A 16,372-nucleotide genomic window follows, 5' to 3' on the forward strand; every position below is an offset into this window, starting at 1 on the left:
GCATTTTCCATGAACATTTTGCAGACTCCTCATACATTATCTCTATTGGATAAATCCCGGTGACTGCTGATTCAAAGGCTCTATGTATTTTAAGTCTTAGGATAAATTTCCCCAAACTTGAATGTGTTTTCATGTGTTTCAGACTAAATCTGTTCTTTTCTCCCAGGCCAGACTTGTTGAGGTCGGAAGGGATCCCCAGCACAGAAGTGGCTCCCACTGCATCCCCTTTGTCCATAAGTCCCAAAATGTCCACCTCTAGCAGCAAGAGCCGGTATCGAAGCAAACCACGCCACCGTCGAGGGAATAGCAGAGGCAGCCATAGTGACTTTGCGGCGATCTTGAAAAACCAGCCAGCCCAGGAAAATTCACCCCATCCTGCTTACCTACACCAAGCTCAATCCCAATACCCTTCTCTCCATCACCATAATTCTCTGCAGCAGCAATACCAGCAGCCCCCTCCTGCCATGTCCCAGAGTCACCATCCCAGACTCAATATGCACGGACAGGACATTGCAACCTGCGCCAACAACCTGAGGTATTTTGGCCCAGCAGCAGCCCTGCGGAGCCCACTCAGCAACCATGCTCAGAGACAGCTGCCCGGCTCGAGCCCTGACCTCATCTCCACAGCCATGGCTGCAGATTGCTGGAGAAGTTCTGAGCCTGACAAGGGCCAAGCTGGTCCCTGGGGCTGTTGCCAGGCTGACCCTTATGACCCCTGCCTTCAGTGCAGGCCAGAACAGTATGGGTCCTTAGACATACCCTCTGCTGAGCCAGTGGGGAGGAGCCCTGACCTTTCCAAGTCACCAGCACACAATCCTCTCTTGGAAAACGCCCAGAGTTCTGAGAAAATGGAAGAAAATGAATTCAGCGGCTGTAGGTCTGAGTCATCCCTCGGCACCTCTCATCTCGTCACCCCTCCAGCGCTACCTCGAAAAACAAGGCCTCTGCAGAAGGTAAAGTGTGATGACAAGAGGGGCCTGCGTCACTGCCTTCAAAGAATGCCAGAGCCTGTTATGTTAGATACATTAGAGAGCTACGTAAAAAGCATACATTTTGTAAAAGGACAAGATAACAGAAACATAAATCGAAATTTATTTTACTTTAAATTCATTCTTTCCACACTACTTAAGTGATAAACTACAGAATACACTTTAGGAACTACTGAACCAGAGGACTGAGTCAAGTGTATGTATAATAATTTATAAATACATAATTATATATTGGGGATATGGGCTGAGCACGGTGGCTCACGCCTATAATCCCAGCACTTTGGGAGGCCAAAGCAGGAGGATCACTTGAGGTCAAGAGTTCGAGACCATCCTGGCCAACATGGTCTCTACTAAAAAAATATAAAAATTAGCCAGGTGGTAGCACACACCTGTAATCCAAACTACTCGGGAGACTGAGGCATGAGAATGGCTTGAACCTGGGAGGCGGAGGTTGCACTGAGCCAAGATCGTGCCACTGCACTCCAGTCTGGGCGGCAGAGCGAGACCCTGTCTCAAAAAAAAAAAAAAAAAAAAAAACTATGTAGTGGGGATATGTAATCAAAATAGTTTGGAAACCACTATGCTACAGCTCTAGTCCTGAGGGATGTTACGGGAAGTAAGGAGCCTGTTATAGAGTAAGTTTAAGAAGCACAGTATTCTCTCATCCCCTCATACATATTCCTAGTGCACATTAACAGTCCTCTACTTTGAGAAATCATGCAGTAAACTTGTTTAACCGAGCATTTCCTCACCTATTTGAACATACTGCCTTTTAAAATTAACATCTATTAATCCCCCGTGGCACTAGCTTTCTTCACAATTTACTTTGGAAAACATTGCCTTAATTGACAGGCATCGTGACGCAGATAGTTCTTAGTCATTGAAACCTGTTTCTCTCCTCCTTATCCACTGGCTGCCTAGGATTTGTCAGCTGGGAAGCAGACTACCATAGCAGTTAAGAGCGCGAGCCTAGGAGTCAGACAGATCTTCCTTTAAAGCCAGTCTCTTGGCCGGGCGTGGTGGCTCATGCTTGTAATCCCAGCACTTTGGGAGGCCGAGGCAGGTGGATCATGAGGTCAGGAGTTCAAGACCAGCCTGGCCAACATGGTGAAACCCCATCTCTACCAAAAATACAAAAATTAGCCAGGCGTGGTGGCAGGCACCTGTAATCCCAGCTACTCAGGAGGCTGAGGCAGAGAATTGCTTGAACCCGGGAGGTGGCTGCTGCAGTGAGCTGAGATCCCGCCACTGCACTCCAGTCTGGGCGACAGTGTGAGACCCCATCTCAAAAAAAAAAAAAAAAAAAAAAAAAAAAGCCACACTCTTCCACTTAGTACCTCTATGGACCTCAGTTTCCTTGTCTATAAAATGGGCCTAACATTGGACTCTGCCTCATCGGTTGATATAAAGACTACATGCATGAATACATATAAAGCATTTAAAACAGGGTCTGGAACATAGCACTTTTCCAAAAGTATTAGCTCTTCTTGCTATGAGTCAAAAAGAAGATTATGTATGAAAAATGTTTACAACATGCTAGACACCCACCCAATTCTAAGTATGGTTTCATCTCATCATCATTGTTCATCAGGAATTTAGCTGAAGGAATGAAAGGGTATAAAATGTAATGAGTATGTCTGGTCAACTAGGCATTGAGTAGAAAAGAAGCTGAAGCTGAGGGCTGTCATCTGAGAATTGCATTTCCCCCTCCACCTACACTGCTGCTCCTGTACTGACTAAGCAGTCCCAGAGATTAAATTGTGTTTCAGGGGCTGGCCATGGTGGCTCACGCCTGTAGTCCCAGCACTTTGGGAGGCCAAGGCGGGCAAATCACCTGAGGTCCGGAGTTTGAGACCAGCCTGGCCAATATGGTGAAACCCTGTCTCTACTAAAAATACAAAAATTAGCCGGGCATGGTGGTCCACTCCTGTAATCCCAGGTACTCGGAGGCTGAGGCAGGAGAATCACTTGAACCTGGGAGGCAGAGGTTGCAGTGAGCCAAGATCACACTACTGAACTCCAGCCTGGGCAACAGAGCAAGACTCTGTCTCAATAAATAAATAAATAAATAAATAAATAAATAAATAAATAATTGTGTTTCAGCTGGTGCAGTTGATTTGGGCCAATCCATTCTCTGCTCCTCCAACTCCGATGGCCAGTAACTTGTATTTTTTGGTAACTTCTTTATTAAGATATAATTTGCATACCATACAGTCCCCCTGTTTAAAAGTGTATAGTTCAATGCTTTTTATCCACAGAGTTGTGTAACTATCACCATGACCAATTTTACAACACTTTTATCACCCCAGAAACAAACCCCGCACCCTTTAGCAGTCACCCTATCCCCTAGGCTCCCCCAGATAACATGTATCTTTGAACCTTTCTCATGCCGTTGTGATATCATCTACGGGTCTTTACGCCGTAGAACACATACCTTGTACATTTGGCTTCATTGGAACCTCACTCCCACAGAGCAGCTCAACTTTTCTTTACCAAAATATAGTCCCATAGGTCCTCCTAGGGTAAACTGCTCATCTCAGCAGTCAGGATAACTTCATCTCTGTCTTTCCTATTTAAAAAAAAAAAAAAAAGCATATCAGAATACAAGTAAGAGTCATGATATTTTAGAACTGACTTTTAAAAAGGTAAATTATTCTCAATATTTGGTACAGTTCCTTGGACCCAGTTACCCACATTACAAGTGATTGGGTAATCCAGCGTATCATGATGCTGTGCTTAAGGACAGTTGATCTTAAGTGTGGCTGCTCCTATGCCCTTGGTTTGAGATGAGTTCTCTGTAAAGGAAGATCACCTCAGTCAGGACACTTAGCCCGCCTTCCAGATCAACCACGGAGCCCCAGCAATCATGGGGCCTCAGGTGTCCCAGCCAGAGCTCTCTTACTGCTGCCAACATGCTGACTCAATAAAAATGCATTAAGTACTTTCTTTTAATTGACAAACAATAATTACATATATTTATAGGGATAACACCAATTTTGTATGCAGAATTGTATTAATGGAGTGAGGCATACAGTACAAACAGGATATAGTCTAACCCTCAAAAATCTCTATCCAACCACATAATATTAGTGAAAAAGGGATTGGTATATAAAAAGGGAAAAAGTAATTGTTGGGCTTTGAGGATTTCAAAGATCACTTCTATGACAGAGCCTGGAACCACTAGTGACAATGATTACAAGAGACTGCCCCCAAATCCAAGACCTCCTCTCCAACTTCCCTCTCCATCACTCACCTCTGGACACTTTAATGGAGCCATCACCTCCCTGAGGACAGAGATAAATTCCACTCAGTTCTACACGTCTTCCAGCATCTAATGCAGGCCACCATCACAGGTACTCTGGAAAAGTTGCTAAATGAATAATGAGGACATGTATGTTTAAAGATGACATTCAGCAAGCTACTATTAAATGAATGCCTTTTGATGATAATTACATTTTTTACAGATAGTGGGGATGGTGTGAGAGAGAGAGTGACACTAAAATAAATAAAACTTTTTTCTCCTTGTTCTCCTCAGAGTGGAGATGACTCCTCAGAAGAGGAAGAAGGGGAAGTAGATAGTGAAGTTGAATTTCCACGAAGACAAAGGTAAAACCAGCAAATGCACATGATTGCTTTTAGTGGAATGGGGAAAAAATCCTAAGTTTACCACTCCTGCTCTTCAACCACAGGTGATTCCCTGGCAGCCACCTTATAGGCAACTTTGAACTCACTGTGTTCATGTTTTCCTGTTGCCATGTTTTGGCAGTTGTCCGTGCACAGCAGATCCTAGTTCATCAGCATTCATTTTACAGCAACTTCATGATGAGGAGCATGAATACAGATTCAAGATTACAACTGAGAATACAGTGGGCAGTTTGTGACAGATGGCCATGCTATTTTATGGGTAATTGTGTTGGTTTCTAGTGTGTCTCCCTGTGTTAGTCTGCTCAGGCTTCTGTTACACAAACTGGATGCTTAAACAGAAATTGATTTCTCACAATTCTGGAGCTGGGGAAGTTCAAGATCAAGGTTCTAGGTGACTCGGTTCCTGATGAGGGCTCTCGTACTGGCTTGCAGACAGCTACCTTCTTGCTGTTTCCTCACATGGCAGAGAGAGATCTTCCTTCCTTTAAAAGGTCACAGTCTTATTGGATTAGGGGCCCACTCTTATGACCTCATTTAACATTAATTACCTCCTAAAGACCCTATCTAGAGGGTCTATCTAGATACAATTATATTGGAGGTTAGAGCTTCAACTGATGAATTTGGGAGGAAGACAGTTCAGTCCATAGCATTCCCCATGCCTTAGATTTTATACCTCAAGTTAAATATGATTAGATAAGTTGAGTCCACTTTCAACTCAGCCTTAGAAATAGCTTCTTGCTTAGATTGCGATAATAATACTCCTGCTAGGAGTCAATACGGGCCATCTCCCCTTACTTCTAAAATAAAAGCTGCCCCTAATGTGGAGGAGAAGATAGTTTTCCTACCAAGAGGTCTTTTTCTGCTAATAGACACTGTGTTCTTGAAGAGTAATGCTCTAAGAGGCAGAGGTTGCAGTGAGCCGAGAAGGTCTCCCCAGGAAGGTTTGTGTACCTGCCCCAAAACAGGAATTCCCTACAAATGAAAGGACTCCTGGCCCTTTGATAAATTATATTCTGGATCCCCACATTATGCACAAAATTGAAATCTGTTCTCATTCCCTGCTATTCCTGGACTCTTTATGGCCTCTTCTTATATATCCCTGATCTGCCCCCCGACCCCCCACCAACTCACCCCATCACCTGGCCTGGGCATCAGCCAGGCCTAGGTCATATGGCATAAAATCTCTTTGTACTGTGCCAGGTGCTGTGGCTCACACCTCTAATCTCAGCACTTTGAGAGGCTGAATCAGGAGTTCAAGACCAGCCTGGCCAACAAGGTGAAACCCCGTCTCTACTAAAAATACAAAAATTAGCCAGGCATGGTGGTGCACGCCTGTAGTCCCAGCTACTCAGAAGGCTGAGGCAGGAGAATTGCTTGAACCTGGGAGGCAGAGGTTGCAGGGAGCCGAGATCACACCACTGCACTCCAGCCTGGGCAACAGAGTGAGACTCTGTCTCCAAAAAAAAAAAAAAAAAAAAAAAAAAAAAAAAAAACTCTTTGTACTAAGAAATACAGAAAGATCAGACAATGGCAAAAGAAAAAGGCAGTCTTTATTATTTGTTTTCTTATGTTTTTTAAGCCAGTGTAAGCTAATATCATTCTTATTTACTAAGCTGCTTATAAACAATGGGAAGGAAGTGAGGAACTTTTGCAAATTTTCTCCCCAGAAGCTCTGGCTCATGAGAGCCAAACCCAGATGTTAACTGGAATGAGCTACTAACTGGCTGGGCAGTACCCACAGCTGCAGAGTGAATGTTCCTTCCAAGCTCATTTCTGTTGGAGGTTGGTCAACAGAGGTAGTGAAGGCACTTGGGCCTCCAGGGTCACCATGCCCAGTGGATACTGGGCTCTGGGAAATGAAGCTGGGGTAGATTGACGGGGAGGTGAGGGATGGGGGTTAGAGAAGGACACTGACCAAAGTGTGTGTAGACCCAGCCCAAACCTCAGCTCTGCCTTTTCTCATGGTGTGGCCTTAAACAAGTCACTTCCCTTCTCTGGCTCCAGTTTTCTCATCTGGGAAATGAGTTAGTCCAGAGACTCTCCAAAGTCTCTTTCACCTGTGAGAATCTATGACTCTAAATAAGAGGCATAATTTCAATTTGGACATTTCCATACCATGCATACATGTACATAATACGATTAGACAAGCTGATTTTTTTCAAAGACAAGTCATAGCCATCAGCTTGGAGTGTAGTATTTAGTCACATAAATATATAAACCAAATGAAAGGGGAAATTAAAATTTCCTTCTTGTGTTAGTTACCTTGGGCTGCCATAACAAAATACTACAGATTGGATGGCTTAAACAACAGGAACTTATTTCTCAAGTTCTGGAGCTGGGGAAGTCCAAGATCAAGGTGTCAGCAGATTCAGTTTCTGGTGAGGGCTCTCTTCCTGGCTTGCAGACAGCCACCTTCTCTGTTTCCTCACATGGTCTTTGCCCTGCACATGCATGTTGAAAGAGGGTGGGAGGGAGGAATGAAGAGAATCTCTTCCTCTTCTTATAAGGCCACCAATCCTATTTGATTAGGACCCCACACTTATGACTCCATTTAAGTTTATTTACCTCCTGAAAGCCCTGTCTCCAAATACAGTCGCACTGGTATTAGGGCCTCAACACGGAATTTCGTGGGGGATAAAATTCAGTCCATTGCTTTAATGTTAAAAGTTAAATAGTTTCTACCTATCTTGATTTCTTAGGCCTCCTCGATGGCAGGAAGAAAACTAGATTATCCCTACCACTACTATGAGTGACAGATAAGGAAAGGAAAGTAGTTGTTCCTCCGACTAAGTTCTCCTGGTTCTTCTTGGTTCTAGGCCCCATCGCTGCATCAGCAGCTGCCAGTCATATTCAACCTTTAGCTCTGAGAATTTCTCTGTGTCTGATGGAGAGGAGGGAAATACCAGTGACCACTCAAACAGTCCTGATGAATTAGCTGATAAACTTGAAGACCGCTTGGCAGAGAAGCTAGATGACCTGCTGTCCCAGACGCCAGAGATTCCCATTGACATATCCTCACACTCAGATGGGCTCTCTGACAAGGAGTGTGCCGTGCGCCGTGTGAAGACTCAGATGTCTCTGGGCAAGCTGTGCGTGGAAGAACGTGGCTATGAGGTGGGGGCTTCTCCCTTCTCCCATCACTGTTCCCTTTTTTGCTCTTTGGGGTTCAAGGCTCTAGAGCCTTTACAATTTTCATTTAGTAATAAGATATAACAGTAACCTTGAATTAGTCTGTTCTCACACTGCTATAAAGAACTACCTGAGACTGGGTAATTTATGAAGAAAAGAGGTTTAATTGACTCACAGTTCCACAAGCTGTACAGGAAGCATGGCTGGGAGACCTCAGGAAACACAATCATGGCAGAAGGTGAAGAGAAAGCAAGCATGCCTTCACATGGTGGTAGGAGAGAGAGAAAGCGAAGGGGGAAGTGCCACCCACTTTGAAACCATCAGATCTCATGAGAACTCACTCACTATCATGAGAATAGCAAGGCGGAAATCCTCTCCCATGATCCAGTCACCTTCCACCAGGTGCTTCCCCCAACACTGGGAATTGCAATTCAACATGAGATTTGGGTGGGGACACAGAGCCAAAGCATATCAGGCCTCCAAGAAGTAAGTAGAAGTACAGAGATCAACAGAGCTCCCAGAAATGAGGGAGTTTCTCCCAAATGACACACATACATTGAACTGCTCAGGAACCCTTCATGTCAAGATTTAACTCAAACATCCCCTCCTCCCACTCCCATCTCCCAACGTGGTTAAAGGTCTGAGCCCAGGTCAGGTGTGGTAGCTCAGACCTATAATCCCAGCGCTGAGGCAGGAGGATCACACTAGGGACAGGAGTTCAAGATTAGTCTGGGCAAGATAGCAAGACCTTGCATCTACAAAAAAAAAAAAATTTAGCTGAGTGTGATGGTACATGCCTGCAGTCCCAGCTCATTGGGAGGCTGAGGTGGAAGGATCTCTTGAGCCCAGGAGTTTGCGCCTGCAGTGAGCTGTGATCACACCACTGCACTCCAGCCTGGGCAACAGTGAGACCCTGTCTCTGGAAAAAAAAAAATTATTTTAAAGGTCTAAGCCTCCCCGCTCCATACCCTGACTCTTCCCTGGATGATGCCATCATAGGACATATAGCACTTTATTTCATATTCAGGATTGCCTTTGGAGAGGCAGGCTAGCATAGTGGTTGTAAGTGTATACCCTGGAATCTGACTGCCTGAATGCAAATCGCAGCATTCTACTTACTGTGGGACCCTGGGCAACCCACTTAACCTCTTTGTAAAAAGGGGATGATAATAGCATCTGTCTCATTGGGTTATCATGAGGACTAAATGGATTAACAGATGTATTAATAAAGTACTTACCGCAGGGCACAGTGGCTCATGCCTGTAATCCCAGCACTTTGAGAGGCCAAGATGGACGGATCACGAGGTCAGGAGATCGAGACCATCCTGGTTAACACAGTGAAACCCCATCTCTACTAAAAATACAAAAAATTATCCGGGCGTGGTGGCACACGCCTGTAATCCCAGCTGCTCAGGAGGCCGAGAGGCAGGAGAATCACTTGAATCCAGGAGGTGGAGGTTGCAGCAAGCCGGGATCACACCACTGCACTCCAGCCTGGGCGACAGAGTGAGACTCCATCTCTAAATAAATAAATAAAGTACTTACAACAGTGCCTGGAGCATAGCAAACGCTACAGAAGTGGTGGTGTGGTGGGCACTGTTATTATTGTCGTAGCAATCATCATCATCATCTTTATGTGTTTTCTTTCTCCATAAGCCCCACAAGGACAGGACCTGGTCTCATCTACCTCTGTAGCCCCCTTACCAAGTGCAGTGCCTGTTGTGTGGGAGGTGTTTGACATATATTTACTGAGCGTATATTTACTGAGTGATTATAGAAATGAATTAAGGTTTTATTTTGTCTTGCCTTTGCAGAACCCTATGCAGTTTGAAGAATCGGACTGTGACTCTTCAGATGGGGAGTGTTCTGATGCCACGGTTAGGACCAATAAACACTACAGCTCTGCTACCTGGTAACGAAGGAATACACATCCTGAAGATCTCGTGACTATACTGGCATTTCAGATCCACCCCACCCCCAGACTCGTCCCACTCTCTCCCAGCATTTTGTCTGGGAAGAGAGACTACCCCATCTTTACACCCCCTAGAAATGAGCTGCAATAACAGGAACATGAAACTTCGCAAATCTCTGGAAAATAATATCCAAATGAAATTAAGTCTCACTGAACATTTCAATCAAGAATGGCAGGGATCTATTTTATTGAATATTCTAGCTACTGTAACATTGATATTTATTTTTGTTTGACATTTTAACACTTTGTACTGTAAAGAGTGAACTATATATGAGATAGAGATACAATAATTTCTTGCAAAAAAAAAAAGAGATAAAGAAAAAGAAAAGAACAGAAAAAAAGAAATAAGTGGAATTTAGGAGCAACATCCTTGGGAATTTGTGGGGCCAGGAGGTATTATTGCTGCTTGAACAGGGGACCAGGTCTTTTGGCCATAAGTGACTAAAGAAGAGCCAGAGCAAGACATTTAACGTTTTAGAACACAAAGAACAGCAAAAGAAAAGCCATTCCAGGCAACTTGTGAACAGATCATATTCACTTCAACCAGCTTGTCCAGGTGGGTTACAGAAATGACCTAGAAAAGTCTGGTGACCAGATACTCACGCCCAACGTCTTCAAGCGCGTGTGCTTCCTCTAGGAGGGAAAAACAAACAAGCCTGTATGTGTGGAAGCTGATTTCATTTTTAAATGTTTAAACAGCAGTTGGTAGTGAGGTTTACAGATAGTGTCAAATCTTGTTTTTGGCAAATACGTCCCTTTTTAGTGCTGTCACTGTCATGACCTTGACAAATGTGCTACCTTGACCCAATGTGTTGATCTTTCATACCCAAGTGCCATTTCCTTGTAGCTCATTTCCTTTCTGTCTGCTGACCACTTCCTGTAGGAACAAAGGTTGGGGGGCAGTACTGAGGAGGAGAAAAGGGTAAGAGGAAGAACATCTACAACGGTGTTAGGAAAGCGAATGTGGAATTTATAAAACTCCATTCTCAGGATCACTCAGTTCAGCTACGTGGAGAAGATGGAATCACCCTCTCTGGAACCAGGTTGCTTGTCTACTTGAGTCATATTGATTCAAGCGGGAGAACAGACTTTGAAGGCAGCTAGGATGTATGTGTGTCTATACAATGTCTGAGCCCAAACCATCCCTTTGTTTTTATGTACTAGCTCATTCTATGTTGGAAGTTCTTTTTTTGTTTTGTTTTGTTGTTTTGTTTTGTTTTATTTTGTTTTGTTTTTTGACAGAGTTTAGCTGTTTTTGCCCAGGCTAGAGTGCAATGGCACAACCTTGGTTCACTACAACCTCCACCTCCCGGGTTCAAGCGATTCTCCTGCCTCAGCCTCCCAAGCAGCTGGGATGACAGGCGCCCGCCACCACGCCCAGCTAATTTTGTATTTTTAGTAGAGATGGGGTTTCACCATGTTGGCCAGGCTGGTCTCAAACTCCTGACCTCAGGTGATCCACCTGCCTCGGCCTCCCAAAGTGCTGGGATTACAGGCATGAGCCACTGTGCCCGGCCTATCTTAGAAGTCTTAATGACTGGTTACCACTGTCAAAATAAAGGCAAAAACAAGCAACCTGCAAAAGGCAACTCCTCTCCCAGCACCATAGCATTTTTGTTCAATGCTACTTGTAAAATATCTTTTACTTCACTCCAAATCAATGCAGTTTTAAGGAACTGGATTTGAACATTTGTGGAAAGAACAAGTGATGCTGAGCAGAGATAGGAAAGATTTTTACATTTGCCAAAAGCATGAGGTCCTGCCTGTCTCCAGGGTCATGGGCTCTGAAAAGCACTCCAAGGTACTTCGTGGTGCCTTGGCATTATGGAAAATTTTATTTAGAAGTTCATGTACAAATAGATGTTGACCTAGTACCTGTCCCTGTCTCCAAGATAGATTACTGTCAAACAACCTCTCTAGATTCGCTGGACTCTTTGACATTGCATCATGTTGGACATTAGGAAATACTTGCACAGACAGCTGTTAAACCATTTCCAATGCACATGAAAATGTTGTCACTCCTCTGGGTTTCACTGATTGTATCAGCCAAAAAGGAAAGGCAGGAGGGAATTTAGAATTCCTTTTGCTTGTTTGATCCATTTGTTTACACTTTATGTTGATACATTGATTTAAAATGTAGTGTCTGTGATTTATAGCTCTTAGGTAGGATGAAGGAAAATGTTTAATTTATACAAAGAACAGTATTGTTTGCATTAAATTATTCCATTTTGTAAAAATTCTGTAGCTGGACTACATGAAAGTTCTTAAGTTATGGCATTATTATCATTGTTATTTTATTTTATAATATTATTCTCATTTTCTGTCGATCAGAAGGTGTGATTTATGATGTAGCACAATGATTGTGTTTATTGCTAACCAGGAATTATTATGGATTTTATGATTTTAATGAAGGAATGAAAATGGAACTGCCATTTGGGAGCTCCCTGGTATTGATCTTAGCTGTGTTCCCTAATTTTCTGTGTACAACAATCATCTGAGGATGCATGTTCTGCCCTGAAGCCCAATGGATACATGTGATTTTGACCTGATCATGAAAGCTCCTGGGTGGGCCAGTAACCCCCAGGATGTCAAATAGTGGATGGACATATAGTTCAAAAGCTGTAAACTTTCTAAAGTTTCTTAGGAAATAAAATCATGGGACTATATTAGAAATAAAAAGAGAATGATTTAATGTCCTGGGAGGAACAGACCTAGAGGGTTTCCGCACAGGGCTCATGGATTCATTTCAAGAACTGACAACATAGTTTGCAATCTCCTTCCTGCCAGACCCCTTTATTCTCCCATCTTTATTCTCCTAGTGGGGAGTAGCAGGGAGACTGAAAAAAGAAATGGTATACAGTAGTCCCCTCTTACTCATGGCTTCACTTTTCATGGTTTCAGTTATGCTCAACCACAGTCCAAAAATATTTGATGGAAAATTCCAGAAATAAACAATTCATAAGTTTTAATTGCATGGCATTCTGAGGAGCATGATGAGATCTTGCCCCTTGCTGCCCTGGATGTGATCCTCCCTCTGTCCAGCATATTCATGCTGCTCATCCATTAGTCACTTAGTAGCAGTCTTGGTGATCAGAGCGACTGTCTCAGTTATCAGATGACTGTATCGCAGTGCTTGTGTTCAAGTACCCTTACTTGATTAATAATAGCCCCAAAGGGCAAGAGTGCTGTGCCTAATTTACAAATTAAATTTTATCATAGATATGTAAGTATAGAAAAAAAACAAAACATAGTATATATAGGGTTTGGTACTACCAGAGTTTTTAGGCATCCACTGGGGGTCTTAGAATGTATCCCCCAGAGATAAGAGAGGACTACTGTATATACATGTAGGGCATGACATAAAATGCCTAACTGTGATGTCATCCTAGAACAAGACTAAAGAACTTTAAGAAGGAGGCCTGGTCACTTAGAGAACCAAGCACTGGAAAAATATCTTGAAAGGCCATATTTTCCATCCTCTGACTTCACATCTCACTGTACTGCAAATCTCTCTGGTTCATTATTCCTTGGAACTGAGATGCTACAACTCTATGTCTTCTTTCTATCCAACATGAAACACTGGCACTTTTGTCCAATTCTTGCCCACCTTCAGTGGCAACAGAGAAACATGAGGGTCAGCTTCTATCTTACATCTTTCAGTGATGGTCTTCCTAGAAAACCTACCCCTGATACCTCATAATTTTGATCAGTTTTTTTTTTAATTCTCATCTTGATTATCTGTTACACTATTGTCATCATACACCTTATCTGGATTAACTGTTATGAGTATGTTAGGGTAGTACGTAGTGGCTGAATCTCAGTCATTCATTGTATAGTCGAGAGTTTGAATAAAGTCCATATTGAATACATTTTTTTGAGTAGAATTGACTAGGTTTCAGAGAAGAATAATGTCCTCAGTGGAGGTTAAAAAGGGAAATACCTTTTCTAGCCCAGCCTGGTCCTTTGCTGCCTGCCTTGTGATAACCAGGAAAATCTTGAATTGATGTATGTTTCTTTGAGAACGACTCCACAGTCATCTGAAGAGTGTTGAATCAAGAGCTCAGGGAAGTTATGAGCTAATTCTTCAGTCCCAACAAGTGTGTTACAACAGTGCTTCCAGGAACCTCACAAGACTGTGATTTCAAGCTGCTTCATTGATGGAAAGTTTCACCACCTTGGGATGAATGTCCATGTTCAGTTAGCATCTGTTTTTGACTGACTGCAAGATGATGAGTTTTAATTTGGGTTACAGATGAGCATTTTGTTCTGATTTCCATCTATTTCTAGGTCATATGCTCTGGATAACAGTTCCTTTTAAAATTGCTTTGCAGAGGGACTGAGAAACCTGCATCTACTTTGAAATCATAATGGACCTTACCATCACTTACATTTAGACCTGTTTGCAAGATGGTGGGGAGCTCCTGCTTAGAAAGATGAAGATGCCAGCTCTATTGCAAATTAGCATCTTCTTGAAGTTGAGATACTATGTTTTAAAATGTTGGCATCAACAAATCTATCCTTCTAGAATTAAAGACATTTTGAGTAGGATTTAGTAGGTACTGGACATCTCCTGTAGAGCTTCATCATGCTAAATTATTCCCTCTCCTTTTCTAAGTAATATATGTGCTTGGTTTTGGGGTTTGCCTGGCGCCAACCCCGACATTTTTTTTGGAGGGGGGGCGGGCAGGATCTCACTCTGTCACCAGGTTGGAGTACAGTGGCATGATTATGGCTCACTGCAGCCTCACCCTCCTGGGCTCAAGTGATCCTCCCACCTCAGCCTCCTGAGTAGCTGGGACCACAGATGTGTGCCACCATGCACAACAATTTTTTTTTTTTTTTTTTTTTAGAAATAGGGGTCTCCCTGTGTTGCCCAGGCTGGTCTCGAACTCTGGATTCTAGCGATCCTCCTTCTTTGGCCTCCCAAAGTACTGGGATTACAAGTGTGAGCTGCCACGTCCAGCCTCCAGACTATTTTAAATGCCCTCTCCCACTGGGGAACATTGGCATCCTTTAAGAATAAATGCATCCTTTTTGATCAGATGACTTACTCTTTTTTTCTTCAATGTCCTATGTCTCAACTTTTTTTTTTCCTTTTCTTAAAACAGTCCCACTTGAACTTCTTGGAACTGAATTCTCCAGAACATAACATTTATAATCCATAGAATTCCTGCCCTGCTTTGCAGTAGAGTGTGCTATGTTTTGTTTTCCCACTGAGCCAGAAGTCAAAATATTATACTACCACTTACCACCATCTACCCCCTCCAAGACCAAGACCAACATTATGTATTGAGCACTGTATCTTCCCTACTGAGCCGAGACACAGCCTCAGAACCTCTCAACATAGCACTTGGAGCAACAATTGCCACTTGACTGAAATTGCTGTTTGAGCTTGAGTTAGCCCCAGTGGGAGAACGACAGGCTCGCGCTAGTGTTCTCTTATGGCTCCATCTGTGGTGTCAAGGGTGGTACCACTGAAAGGGGAAAGGTCACTTCCCTCCACCCACTGCCCTTCTGGACAACAATTCCAATTGAAGGAACACCAATCACTGATGGATCCAATTCCAAAATGTCTCTTCATTCACATTTAATTCTGTTGAATGAATATGTTCCTCCCTCACCTTTTATAAAACAGTAAATTAATATAAGTCCCATTTACTTGCTTCTTTCTTAGACCCTATGAGACTCATGTACCAAAATAATGTGACATTCTTTTCGAGACTTTGACTTGTACTGTCAGTATGAATTTAGTGCCTTTCCAGGCAGCAAAATGTTTCTTCTTTGCTGATTTCATAGGACAAACATCCCAGGATACTCATACCACCAGTGTTACCAACCTCACAGACTGGCACATTAGAATCATATTAATCTGCTTGTTTGCATGTTACAACTGATACTGCAAATGCCTATTCAAGTTGGACTGAACTAGGCTAAGCAGAGGACCCTTGTGGAACCTGGAGCATTTCTCAGGGACAGGTGGCTAAAGAGGAGAGCTCTGAAATCACTGCTCTAAGAAACAAGAGGTGGGTTAAGGCTTTTGTTAACTGTCACGTGGCCAGGGTACAATGGCAGGATTTCACAGAGTAAAGCCCTAAGCAGATGGCAAGACCACTGTAAGGAAGCTCCCAGCAGCATCCCAGGTCTGCTCTCCAGAGCCACTTCACAGCACTCAGGGATCGCTGGCTCCCGGCCCCAGGCTGCTGTCCAGTGACCAGGTGGACAGGGTCCTCCAGTGACTGCAGGCCAAGGGAATCCTGGCCAGCATGTGCAAGCTATTAGGAAGATGTCCCATCTTCGCCCATATCACCCCAGTGGCTCTTCACCTCCAGAGTGACCACTTCCCAGACTCTGAAGTGGGAAGACCCTCTTTGATGCTTTATTACAATAATTTGAGCTCCTATGGACTTGGAGCAAATGCATTTCTCTTTTGTGGTTAAGTCTCCAAATGAACGTCCTTACCTGCCTCCCCTCTGGTCTCCCGTACTGTCAGTCCCCAGCTCCCAGTGTTTTCTGATGCCGGCTCCCTCTCTGTATTGAACAGCAATGGGAACAAGAATGACTATCAAAGCAAACAAATGCATGGAATTAAACAAAAAGTGTACTTCACTGTTTCCTAGTCCTGTCTTTTTCTAAATGT

The 16,372-nt window shown here is 43.4% G+C and overlaps 1 protein-coding gene across 8 annotated transcripts in view; it reads left to right on the plus strand.

Moving 5' to 3' along the window:
* MAP3K13 (mitogen-activated protein kinase kinase kinase 13) overlaps positions 1 to 16,341 on the plus strand; it is a 195,118-nt gene extending 178,777 nt beyond the window's left edge. For all 8 annotated transcript variants that reach the window (XM_050780234.1, XM_050780240.1, XM_050780237.1 and 5 more), the window contains 4 exons: positions 167 to 953; positions 4,525 to 4,595; positions 7,451 to 7,748; positions 9,578 to 16,341. In XM_050780234.1, the coding sequence (XP_050636191.1) occupies positions 167 to 953; positions 4,525 to 4,595; positions 7,451 to 7,748; positions 9,578 to 9,679 (1,258 nt within the window). In that variant the 3' untranslated portion in view covers positions 9,680 to 16,341. The remainder of the gene's footprint in view (positions 1 to 166; positions 954 to 4,524; positions 4,596 to 7,450; positions 7,749 to 9,577) is intronic.
* Positions 16,342 to 16,372: the final 31 nt, after the last annotated feature.

The sequence above is a fragment of the Macaca thibetana genome, chromosome 2, assembly GCF_024542745.1.
Source record: "Macaca thibetana thibetana isolate TM-01 chromosome 2, ASM2454274v1, whole genome shotgun sequence".
NCBI lineage: Eukaryota > Metazoa > Chordata > Mammalia > Primates > Cercopithecidae > Macaca > Macaca thibetana.